The sequence below is a fragment of the Hyperolius riggenbachi genome, chromosome 7 (genome assembly GCF_040937935.1).
Source record: "Hyperolius riggenbachi isolate aHypRig1 chromosome 7, aHypRig1.pri, whole genome shotgun sequence".
In the NCBI taxonomy this organism is placed as follows: Eukaryota; Metazoa; Chordata; class Amphibia; order Anura; family Hyperoliidae; genus Hyperolius; species Hyperolius riggenbachi.
The window spans coordinates 192,299,679-192,312,766 of NC_090652.1; the positions used below are offsets into that span (position 1 = coordinate 192,299,679).

Sequence of the window (13,088 nt, forward strand, 5' to 3'; positions counted from 1 at the left end):
AAAAAGCTTGCTCTATGCGTAGAAACATTCTTGTCAATACACCCTTGAACTGCGCATGCTTAGTTTTTACATTATTTAACGCGAAAAAGCGTTCATATGCGAAAATTTGTTAGCGTTCGTCTGACTACCGCTGATTCGCTTCTGATTGGCTAATGCGCACAAAATTAAAATGTATTTCTTTTTATAGCTAACAAGTAATTACAAAATTCGCGAAATTACGAAGAAATGCGAAATTACGTTATGGTTTAACGTGAATTTACGGTATAGTTGTACGTGAAATTACGTTATGAACGAAATGCAAAATTACGCGTTGAAAATTACACTTACGGTATTATCAATTACGATTTTAATGGCAATTACGCTACCATAATTTCGCGCCATAATAGCAAATTTCGCATGTGTAATTATAGTAACGTGAAATTTCGAAAATTTCGTCTCAACCCTACATACGTCCATCGAGTTCAACCCGTACAAAGTACAACTCCAGCCTGCTCCCTCACATATCCCTCTTGATCCAGAGGAAGGCGAAAAAACCCTTACAAGGCATGGTCCAATTAGCCCCAAAAGGGAAAAATTCCTTCCCGACTCCAGCTGGCAATCAGATAAAATCCCTGAATCAACATCATTAGGCATTACCTAGTAATTGTAGCCATGGATGTCTTTCAACGCAAGGAAAGCATCTAAGCCCCCTTTAAATGCAGGTATAGAGTTTGCCATAACGACTTCCTGTGGCAATGCATTCCACATCTTAATCACTCTTACTGTAAAGAACCCTTTCCTAAATAAATGGCTAAAACGTTTTTCCTCCATGCGCAGATCATGTCATCTAGTCTTTTGAGAAGGCCTATGGACAAAAAGCTCATCCACCAAGCTATTATATTGCCCTCTGATGTATTCATACATGTTAATTAGATCTCCTCTAAGGCGTCTTTTCTCTACACTAACTAAACCCAGTTTATCTAACCTTTCTTGGTAAGCGAGACCTTCCATCCCACATATCAATTTTGTTGCTCGTCTCTGTACCTGCTCTAAAACTGCAATATCTTTTTTGTAATGTGGTGCCCAGAACTGAATTCCATATTCCAGATGTGGCCTTACTATAGAGTTAAACAGGGGCAATATTATGCTAGCTGCAGCGGCTTGGCATTGAGTACGATTATTTAACTTGTTGTCGATGAGTACTCCTAATTCCTTCTCCAAGTTTGATGTCCCCAACTGTATCCCATTTATTTTGTATGGTGCTAGACCATTAGTATGACCAAAATGCATGACTTTACATTTTTCAACATTGAATTTCATCTGCCATTTATGTGCCCATATAGCCATCCTATCCAGATCCTGTTGCAATATGACACTATCTTCCTGAGAGTTGATGATTCTGCACAATTTTGTATCATCTGCAAAAAATAGCAACATTGCTCATTAGGTCATTAATAAATAAATTGAAGAGCACTAGACCCAGTAGAGACCCCTGTGGGACCCCACTGCAAACAGTCTCCCATTTTGAGTACGATCCATTGACCACAACTCTTTGTTTTCTGTCCATTAGCCAGTTCCCTATCCATGCACACAGACTCTTCCCCAGTCCTTGCATCCTCAACTTTTGCACCAGACTTTTGTGGGGAACAGTGTCGAAGGCCTTTGCAAAGTCCAAGTATATCACATCTACAGCATTCCTAATATCCATATTAGCATTCACTACCTCATAAAAGCTGAGCATGTTAGTCAAACAGGACCTGTCTTTAGTAAACCCATGTTGATGCTGAGAAATAAGATTGTTTTCTACTATGAAGTCATGTATAGTATCTCTTAGTAACCCCTCAAATAGTTTGCATACAACTGATGTTAAGCTTACAGGTCTATAATTTCCTGGATCTGATTTTTTGCCCTTCTTAAATAATGGGAAAACGTGGGCTGTACGCCAATCCACTGGGACTCTGCCAGTTGCAAGAGAGTCACAAAAGATAAGATAAAGGGGTATATCTGTAACTGAACTTTAATTCCCTTAGGACCCGAGGATGCATGCCATCCAGGCCAGTTGCCTTGTCTATTTTGAATTTATTTAGTCTTGCCTTCACTTCTTCCTGCGTTAAGTATTTAATATTACAGTTGGAAGATTAAGACTCTTCTGCCTCTGTAATTTGCAACAGTGATGTTTCCCTTGTGAAGGCAGAAGCAAAGAAAGCATTTAGTAACTCTGCCTTACCATGGTCATCCACCATTGAGTTCCCCCCCTCATCCTTTAGGAGTCCAACACAGTCAACCTTTCTTTTTTTAGAGTTGATGTACTTGTAAAACTTTTTTGGGTTAGATTTGATATCCCTAGCGATTTGATTTTCAGCTTCAATTTTTGCCAGCCTAATTTCTTTTTTACAATTTTTATTGCACTCCTTATAAATGTTTAAGGCAGCCTCGGTCCCCTCCTGTTTTAGGACCTCATAGGCATTCTTTTTCCTCTTCATTTTATCTCTAACCTTTCTATTCATCCATAGAAGCCTTTTTTTATTCCTAAATATTTTGTTTCCATATGGGATATACATACTACAATATTGATTGAAAGTTTAAAAGCTTCCCATTTCCCTTCAGTGTCCTCCCCTTGTAGTACATTATCCCAGTTCACCAAACTTAGTGCCTGCCTGAGTTGATTGAACTTTGCTTTTCTAAAATTTATAGTTTTAGTGTTCCAGCTGCCCCGTGGCCTATCAGTCACCAGATCAAACGTTATCATGTTGTGATTACTATTTCCCAAATGTTCTTGAACCTGCACATTTGATACATTGTCTGGTCTATTAGAAATAATCAGATCCAGTAACGCATTCCCCCTAGTTGGTTCCGTTACCATTTGAGTCAAGTAATTGTCCTGTAGTGATGCCAGAAATCTGCTGTTTTTACCAGAATGGGTAGCCTCAATACTCCAGTCAATGTCTGGAAAGTTGAAGTCACCCATAACTATGACCTTATTTTTACTTGCAGCTTTTTCAATCTGCAGTAGTAATCGCAGTTCTGCAGCTTCATGATTATGTGGTGGCCTGTAGCATACTCCAATAAGCAATTGGCAACCTTTATTTCCACCATGAATATTTACCCAAACGGACTCCACATCTTCACAATCTTCCTCCATCTCATCGTTCTGGACAGCTGTAAAAGAATTCTTAACAAAGAGACAAACTCCTCCACCTTTTCCCCTGTTCTATCCTTCCTAAACACATTGTATCCCTCTAAATTTGCTATCCAGTCATGGCTTTCATCCATCCATGTCTCGGTTATTCCCACAATGTCAAAGCCTTTGTCAATCAGAATGAACTCTAGTTCGTCTATTTTATTTGCAAGGCTCCTAGCATTGGTTACCATGCACTTTATATTTTTACCACCACATTTACCAATTTTGTTTACATGAAATGGGCTACTTGAAATTTTACCAACCTCCGTACTCTTTACACTGTCCCCACCCCCTTCTCCACCCCCCATAATGTTAGGCTCCCACTGTCTTTTTACCTTATCTTGTCTACATATTAAGACTTTATCCTCCCGCCTCCTCCCAGATCCTAGTTTAAAATCTCCTCCAACCGTTTAGCCATCTTCTCTCCCAATGCAGCTGCACCCTCCCCATTAAGGTACAGCCCATCCCTGCTGTAGAACCTGTAGCCGACTGCAAAGTCTGCCCAGTTCTCAAGAAACCCAAACACCTCCTTCCTACACCAATTTCTCAGCCACTTATTTAACTCCCTAAGCTCCCTCTGTCTCTCAGATGTAGCACGTGGGACTGGCAGTATTTCAGAAAACACCACCTTGGAGGTCCTTGCTTTAAGTACCTGAAAAGCATTTTTGAGGACCTTCTATCTCCCACTAACTTTGTCATTGGTGCCAATGTGTACCATGACAGCCGTGTCTTCCCCAGCCCCACCCAATAATCTGTCAATTCTTTCTACTACATGCCGAACCAGAGCACCCGGGAGACAACAGACTGTATGGCATTCACGGTTTCTTCGACAGATTACCCTATCTGTGTGCCTAATAATTGAATCCCCTACCACCAGTATCTGTCTAGCCTTAGCTGCACTCCTATTCCCCTTCTCGTTGCAGCGGTCTGCCCCTTTTTTGCTAAGGGACACATCCTGCTGCAGCACTGCTACTCCAGAATCATCTTCCCCAATATTATGCAAACAAGCATACTTATTAGAGAGGGACAACTCGGGACTAGCCTCCCTGACACTTTTCCCCTACCCCTTCTAACTGTGACCCAACTAGCAGCTACCTCTGCTTCTTGCTCCGGCTGTACTCCACCCACCTCATCTTCAGTGTCTGGATCGTGAGATCCAAGTTCTTCTCCATGTTGTGTATGCGTCTCAGTGTTGCGAGATGCCCATTAAGCTCTGTGATTTCAGCCTCTAATTGAGCAACACGCACACATCCAGGGCAACAGTAAACACCCTCAATCTGCTGATCAAGGCATGCATACATGTTGCAGGATGTACACTGTACTGCATTCTCCAACATGATGACTATTGTGTGGGGAACAATTACTTAAAGTAAACTGTGATGGTAAAAGATGAACGGGAGAGTGAGTGAAGTGGGGGTGGAAGAGAGGGAAAGTGAGTGAAGTTGGGGTGGAGGAGAGGGAGTGAAGCTGGGGTGGAGTCCTTGAAACTTAAAGACTACACCACAACGTGCCTAGCACATTCTAACCAATGCAAAAAAACGCAATATTGGTTGAAGGTTTTTTTTTTTAAATTTTTTTTATAGTCCTTACCTGCTACTTAAAGGGGAACTTCAGCCTAAACAAACATACTGTCATTAAGTTACATTAGTTATGTTAATTAGAATAGATGGGTAATATAATTTTTTACCCACCCTGTTTTAAAAGAACAGGCAAATGTTTGTGATTCATGGGAGCTTCCATCTTTGTCATGGGGGCAGCCATCTTTTTGGTTGAAAGGAGGTGACAAGGAGCAGGAGACACAGTTCCAACTGTCCTGTGTCCTGATCACCCCTCCCAGCTGCACACGCTAGGCTTCAAATGTCAAATTCAAAATGTAAAAAAAAAAAAATTGCACCAAAACAGCAGAACGAGAGCAACAACATCAGAAATCCCATCATGCTTTGCACAGCATCAGGGGAAAAAAGCCCGGGCAGTTTTCTTCTGTGCAGCTAAAAATGAGGCTTGTATAAGAGAAACAAAGTTCTGATGCTGTGAAACTGTTAAAGAAACACCAGGCCTTTTCAGTGCTGCTGAGTCGATTTTTAGTCTGGAGGTTCACTTTAAAGTATTTCCTCCCCTTTTGTGCCAGTGTTGTTATGCCTGTTTTTAACGCCTATGCCACTTGTGTCGAAGCCACTTAGTGAGCAAGCCACAGACTGAGCAAGCTCAGGTACTGAGTCCTGAAGCTGTCCAAATACCTCCTGATACATCTAATCCCTCCCCCCTAGCTAATTGCCTGTCTGCTGCTAAGCAAACTGGAGGGAAAAGAAAAAAATATATACATTTAAAAACTGACACTTGCTGCTCTAGATATCAGATGAACCACAATACACAAGCCACAAGCCACCAGATATCACAACAGCAAAACACAATTTACAAACAACAGCAATGTAATATAAATAGTGCTCACAGTTCCCAGCAGTGAAGTGTAATCAGCCCTCCACCAGAGTTAGGTCTTCAGCCTACACTTCCTGTTTAATGTATCACCTGTGTTACAGCTAATCCCTCCCCCTAGCTAATTGCCTGTCTGCTGCTAAGCAAACTGGAGGGAAAAGAAAAAAAACATTTGCTGCTCTAGATATCAGATGAACCGCAATACACAAGCCACCAGATATCACAACAGCAAAACACAATTTGCAAACAACAGCAATGTAATATAATCAGTGCTCACAGTTCCCAGCAGTGAAGCGTAATCAGCCCTCCACAAATACAGTGGAAAGGTATGTACTGGTATAATACAGTGTGCTGTTACACAGATACAGTGGAAAGGTATGCACTGGTATAATACAGTGTGCTGCCAGTGGTGGACTACAAATGCCAGCTGGGAACTGTATGTGGCCTGTATCTATGCAATGCAGTGTCACCCACAAAGAGAGCTATGCTTTAGTAAGTTCAATCACAAATACAGTGGAAAGATATGCACTGGTATAATATAGTGTGCTGTCACACAAATACAGTGGAAAGGTATGCACTGGTATAATACAGTGTGCTGTCACACAAATGCAGTGGAAAGATATGCACTGGTATAATACAGTGTGCTGTCTCACAGATACAGTGGAAAGATATGCACTGGTATAATACAGTGGCGGACTACAAATGCCAGCTGGGAACTGTCTGTGGGCTGTATCTATGCAGTATCACCCACAAAGAGAGCTATGGTATAGTAAGTTCAATCACAAATACAGTGGAAAGATATGCACTGGTATACAGGGATGCTCTCAATTTCGATTTCGGATGAAATTCGAATAGGGTTATTCGAATTTCATCCTACTAATTACAGCAGCTGTGCAGGTGGCCTAGGGGTTAATCTTACCCATCAGCCATCTTCTTGCTCCATCCCTCGGCGCCTCCCACGCTGCGTTCCAATCCAGCGTCACGTGATTACATACACTTCCTCCTTCCGGGGAAGATTGGAACACAGCGTGGGAGGTGCCGAGGGACGGAGCAAGAAGACGGCTGATGGGTAAGATTAACCCCCCTCGGCCACCCGCACAGCTGCTGTAATTAGTAGGATGAAATTCGAATTACCCTATTTGAATTTCATCCGAATTCGAAGTTGAGAGCATCCCTGCTGGTATAATACAGTGTGCAGTCACACAGATAAAGTGGAAAGACAAAGAGAGCTATGCTTTAGTAAGTTCAATCACAAACACAGTGGGAAGATATGCACTGGTATAATATAGTGTGCTGTCACACAAATACAGTGGAAAGGTATGCACTGGTATAATACAGTGTGCTGTCACACAAATACAGTGGAAAGGTATGCACTGGTATAATAGAGTGTGCTCTTACACAAATACAGTGGAAATATATGCACTGGTATAATACAGTGTGCTGCCAGTGGCGAACTACAAATGCCAGCTGGGAACTGTCTGTGGGCTGTATCTATGCAGTGTCACCCACAAAGAGAGCTATGGTATAGTACGCTTTTTTGGGATACTTTCAGCAACAAATTTCAGCGAAGAGCAAGCTAACAAGAGCCTAACTAACACTTTCCCTATCTCTCCAGCAACCTCTCCCTTTCTCTTACTATAGCAGCATCAGCAGACTAAGAACATGGCCAACACTGCAGCATTTTTATGGGGGGGAGGCGGGATAGTCTGTGGGTGAGTGCAGCCTGATTGGCTGCCATGTGTCTGCTGACTGTGATGTAGAGGGTCAAAGTTTAGCCCAATGATGAGGTATAGGGGGCGGGTTGAACACGCTATGTGTTTGCAACCCACCACGGGTGCGGGTGGATGAAATCCACGTGGACTACCTGCTGGGCAAACCATTCGGGCCATCTCTAAACAGGGCATACAGCATTTTAAAGTACATAAACAAGAACAAATGTTCGCTAAATATACTTGAGGAGAACAAGATTTAAGACAATAAAATAGTCCTTTGAAGCCCGTGTAAGCATAATTGGTTCTTTGGTAGCTTCTTTCATGGGGCTTGATTCACAAACCCGTGCTAACTGTTTAGCACAGGTGTGCTAAACAGTTAGCAAGTGAAGTGCCGCTCGTGGCCGATCGTGTGCAAAAGTCTGCGTGATCGTGTGCAAAAGACCGCGTTATTGCGCGCAAATGTCCGCGAGCGGCACTTCATGTGCTAACTGTTTAGCACGCCCGTGCTAAACAGTTAGCACGGGTTTGTGAATCAAGCCCATGAACTGTAGATGCGCCATGTGACCAAAAGAGTTTAGAAACAGTTGAAAACATAAGAACTGGATCAGGAACAACTGGTCTGGATCAGAAAGTGAATTTATAGAATTTTTGAAGTATCTGAATTGTAACGTGGTAAATATGCATTTTACATCTGAGATCAGTGGCACAGAAATAGTGTTTTTGGATGTGTTAAGTTATAATAGTCAGAGATAATCAATTGACTAGCCAGGGTTGTAGATTTTACATGCAGAGTTTCCACCCTAGGCAAGTCATATAGAGTCAATAGAGGCCATTCCATATGGCCAGTGTTTAAGATTGAGGAGGAACAACACTACTGATGCCGACTTCCATGGACAAGCAGATGAGCTCACTCACAGATTCCATAAGAGAGGCTATGATCTGGATCTGCTTGAGAGATCTAAACATAAAGCACTCACGCAGAATCTGGGAGCTGTGCTGACTCCTATAATAAAATAGGCTAATAATACTGTCAGGATTGCCTTTACTTTTGATTACTTGTCCATGGCTGACCGCATCAGGAAAGCTGGACATTCTAATTGGTCATTTATTAGGAGGGATACGGCGTTGGGCCAAATTAGGAACGAGTCCTCCCCCTCCCTGCAACCACCTGTATTACATTTAGGAGTGCACCTACACTGAGTAACTTACTGACCAGCAGTGAGTTTGTCATGACGAGACCGAAAACCTGGCTTAATAATACGACACCTAAGGGGAATTATTGATGTGGCCACTGGAACTTTTTTAGACATATGCATACACAGAAATGTATACAAGTGGGATAAAACCGGAAAGTGCTGCACTCGATTGATAGCCCATATGGAAGAAGTACATGGTTAAAATAGACACAGTATCAGATTTGCGGTCTGGAAAGGCAAGCAATCCCCAAAAGGGAAGGGGACAGAGAAAACATTTGTGAAGGAGAGAAATTAAATTAATTCTAAAAACCGAGGCCATAAGCCTCTTAAAACTTAACAACATAGTTACATAGTTACATAGTAGTTACATAGTTATTTTGGTTGAAAAAAGACATACGTCCATCGAGTTTTGAACTTTCAAGATTGAACTTTCTTGTATGTTGGATCCTTAATGTGATGGAAACTGGTCATATAAATATGAGTCTATGGAAATTGTGTTTGTTCTTTTTGCTGAAAATATTATAAGATGTGTGCTAGAATGAGTAACAGCAATACCAAGCTCCCCTAGATTGGTAACCTCTCTTCTATCCGGGGAGTGTGGGTGTAGGTTAATATGCATATTAAACCCATATCATATATGGGTTTTCTAGAACTATTTGATACGGGGGTAATATTTGGGGGGCAAAAATGTAGCATCTATTCCCTCCCTCTATTCCCTCCCTTTTTTTCTTGTGATTACCTTCCTTCCAGATTCCCTTGCTAGTGATAAGTTAAGTCTTCAATTGTACTTCATGGATAGCGTAGTACAGTGAATTATAGGCCCTGGGACTACACCCATACACTTTGGTTTTTAATGGATATATCTGAATAATTCCCATGGGGGTATGTATTTATTGAGGTAGTTTTTTGTAATACTGCAATGTGAACTTTGTCCTATTATAGCTGATTAAGTCCCCCATTGCTTATATTTTAAATATACACTGTATCACATATAATGGAATTCCCCGATTCATTAATTAGGTGATTGCAGGGATGTGAATGGAGACTGCGCAGTAGAACGCTTTTGTATACACCATCTGGTGTATATATTTAGTGTGATTCAGCCTTGTATGCTTTCTCCTATGTTAGCATGCAGCCATGGGCATATAATTTCCCCTTGGTTATGTTTGTTGGCTACACATTAGTTTTACCATGCAGCAGATAACTTGTTAGCGCTGATGGGTGTGACTACAGAGCGGTGTGTTACTACACGCCCCATTTGTGTCTAGCCCCTCGCCTCTGTATCCTAGGCAACCAGCTCTGAATACAGAGGAAGCGCAGTGCCAGGAAGGGGTGGACCTTAACCCCGATATATGCCAAACGCCTTCTTCGCTTCCTCCAGTAAGCGGAACGCAGCATGACCAAGCGTTGTTAGATGCAAAATGGCCATTGCTACTCCATGTTTGCACCCGCCACCCACCTCCTTCACCGATGATTTCATACTTTTTTGAAGTGTAATTTGTCATACTGAGAGTTTGACTGCTAGTGCATTTACCACTGTAAACTTGGACACTGTCATCCATATTAAATAGATTTGTTGGACGGATGGTGTCCATGCTGTACATTCCTTTTCCGGATTTAAGCATAAGAACAAAAAGCTTTTTGTTTAACATTGGTCATAACCATGGGAGTTACAGGGATTCTGAGACACGTACCTTAGGACAAGACCACCAGGTATGTAAAAAGGTGCCTTTTGCCCACAACCCCTGAAAAGCAGTCTGATGTATCATGATCAAATCTGGCTTTTCTGTCTGGGGCTAGGTAATATCTGAACATGACCTTGTAATGGGTTTCTACTACATTTGTGCAGATTGAGCTTCTCGGTATAGTTAAATAGTTACATACTGTAGTTAGTTTGGTTGAAAAAAGACATTCATCCATCAAGCCCAACTGAAAAAAATAAAATTATAATAATAAATAAAAAATAAGTAAATAAATAAAACACCTTCCTGAACCTGCATTTATCCCAGTTGATCCAGGGGAAGGCGAAAAACCTTACAAGGCCTGAGCCACTTAGCCTTAAAGTGAACCTCCGGACTAAAAATCGACTCAGCAGCACTGAAAAGGCTTGGTGTTTCTTTAACAGTTTCACAGCATCAGAACTTTGTTTCTCTTATACAAGCCTCATTTTTAGCTGCACAGAAGAAAACTGCCTGGGCTTTTTTCCCCTGATGCTGTGCAAAGCATGATGGGATTTCTGATGTTGTTGTTCTCGTTCTGCTGTTTTGGTGCAATTTTTTTTTTTTTTTTACATTTTGATTTTGACATTTGAAGCCTAGCGTGTGCAGCTGGGAGGGGTAATCAGGAAACAGGACAGTTGGAACTGTGTCTCCTGCTCCTTGTCACCTCCTTTCAACCAAAAAGATGGCTGCCCCATGACAAAGATGGCAGCCCCCATGAATCACAAACATTTGCCTGTTCTTTTAAAACAGGGTGTGTAAGAGATTATATTACCTATCTATTCTAATTAACATAATGTAACTTGATGACAGTATGTTTGTTTAGGCTGAAGTTCCCCTTTAAAAGGGTAAAATTCCTTCCCGACTCCAGATGGCAGTCAAATAAATCCCTGGATCAACTCTTCTGGGAATTAACTAATAATTATAGACGTGGACACCCTTCAATGCAAGGAAAGCATTCAAGCCCTCTTTAAATGCAGATATAGAGTTTGCCATAACTACTTCCTGAGGTAAGATGTTCCAGATTTTAACCACTCTCACTGTGAAGGACCCTTTTCTAAATAGATGTCGAAAACTTTTTTCCTCCACACGAAATTCATGTCCCCTTGTCTGTCGTACAACCCTAGGGACAAAAAGCTAATCTGCCAAGCAGGGCCGGGCCGAGGCATAGGCTGGAGAGGCTCCAGCCTCAGGGCGCAGTGTAGGAGGGGGTGCAGAATTCATTCAGCTGTCATTCCTAATTGTGTTTGAAGCAGAAAAAAATAAGAAAAGGGGATACATGGCAGTGATTGCAAGCTAGATAACTAGATATTAAGGTGTTGGGGAGGTTGTGGGCCCTGTGGCGCCTCTTAGTCTAATAGCAATCAGTGTTTGATGGCTCGGGTGGCAGGGATGGAGGGGCGCACTTTGGTGTCTCAGCCTTGGGTGCTGGAGGACCTTGTCCCGGCTCTGCTGCCAAGCTTTTGTATTGCCCTCTAACGCATTTATCCATGTTAATCTGGTCACCTCTCAGTTGCCTTTCAAGCTAAATAAGCCCAGTTTGTCCAGCCTTTCTTGGTAAGTGAGATCTTCCATCGCTCTGATCAGTGGCATAGCTAGAGACTATGGGGTCCTATAGCAAATCTTTAATGGGGGCATAAGATGTAGGCATTCTTGAGCAATGCCACATGCCCTTATACTATGGATATGAGTTAATTGTGCAATTTATATTCTCATGCAATCTATACTGCATATAGTCCATGGGCACTTAGACAAATTCATAGGATGAAGGAACACAAGAAAGTTAATGGTGAATACATCAAGTACCACTTGGGCCCCTCTGCTCCAGGGCCCTATAGCAGCTGCTATGGCTGCTATGGCTATTGCTGCGCCCTTGCCTCAGATTAATTTAGTTGCCCGTCAATGTCCTTTCTATATTGTGGTGCCGGCCAAAACTATATTCCATACTCCAGATGGGGACTATCAAGTGATTTATACAGAGGGAGTAGTATTAAGAAATTATTTCCCTTTTTATGCATCCCAGAATTGTATTTGCTTTAGGAACCACTGCTTGGCATGTGCTCCCAGATAATATTTAATCACTTGACCTCCCCAGGGATGAGCATCTACATTCCTGCAAAATACCACTACAGCTCACAAGGGATGTAGATATTCATCTATTGTCATGGCACACTCCCGCTTGCTCCTACGTGCCTTTGCTTTACCAATCATTAGAGGGTAGTCCCCATTCATTGATCTAAGTCCCCGAGTCAATGATCGGTGGCATCAATGAGATGCCGGTGGTCATTGTAATAACGAAAGTAACATGTCTGCGCATTACTTCCTGTTAGAGTACTAATAGTACATGCAGGAAGGTAACGAGTGAGGACATCTTGTGGCCAAATAGTAAAATTACACCTACATACATTTTTTTTATAATAAAAAGACCTACGTTTAAAATTACCCCCTACCTCCCACACTTTCTCATAGTTACCCAAATAAAAATGAAAAAATACATAAATAGTTACCTGAGGCACTGAACTTTTTTTAATATGTATGCCGCAGGGTATATTTCTGTTTAAACTTTGGGCTTGTAATTAGGGATGGCCCAAACGGTTCGCCGGAGAACTTATTCACGTAAACGTAGCTGGTTCGAATTCACGGTGAACCGCGAACACTTAGCGAGTTCGACCCGCCCCCTATACTACATCATTGGGCTAAACTTTGACCCTCTACATCACAGTCAGCAGACACATGGCAGCCAATCAGGCTGCACTCCGTCCTGGAGCCCCCTCCCCCTTATAAAAGGCAGCGGCGTCGGCAATGTTCTCACTCTGTGTGCTGCTGTATTAGTGAAAGAAGGGAGAGACATTGGAGAGATAGGGAAAGC

General features: G+C 42.1%; 1 protein-coding gene across 2 annotated transcripts in view; it reads left to right on the forward strand.

Annotated features, from left to right (window-relative positions):
• LOC137525736 (gamma-crystallin-3-like) overlaps positions 1-13,088 on the forward strand; it is a 48,531-nt gene that overhangs the window by 15,062 nt on the left and 20,381 nt on the right. The window contains exon 1 of one of the 2 annotated variants that reach the window (XM_068246918.1): positions 10,071-10,214. The exons of the other annotated variant lie outside the window; for it this stretch is intronic. Coding sequence (XP_068103019.1) covers positions 10,086-10,214 — 129 coding nt within the window. The 5' untranslated portion in view covers positions 10,071-10,085. Of the gene's footprint in view, positions 1-10,070; positions 10,215-13,088 lie in introns of those variants that run through there. 2 annotated transcript variants of the gene reach the window in all.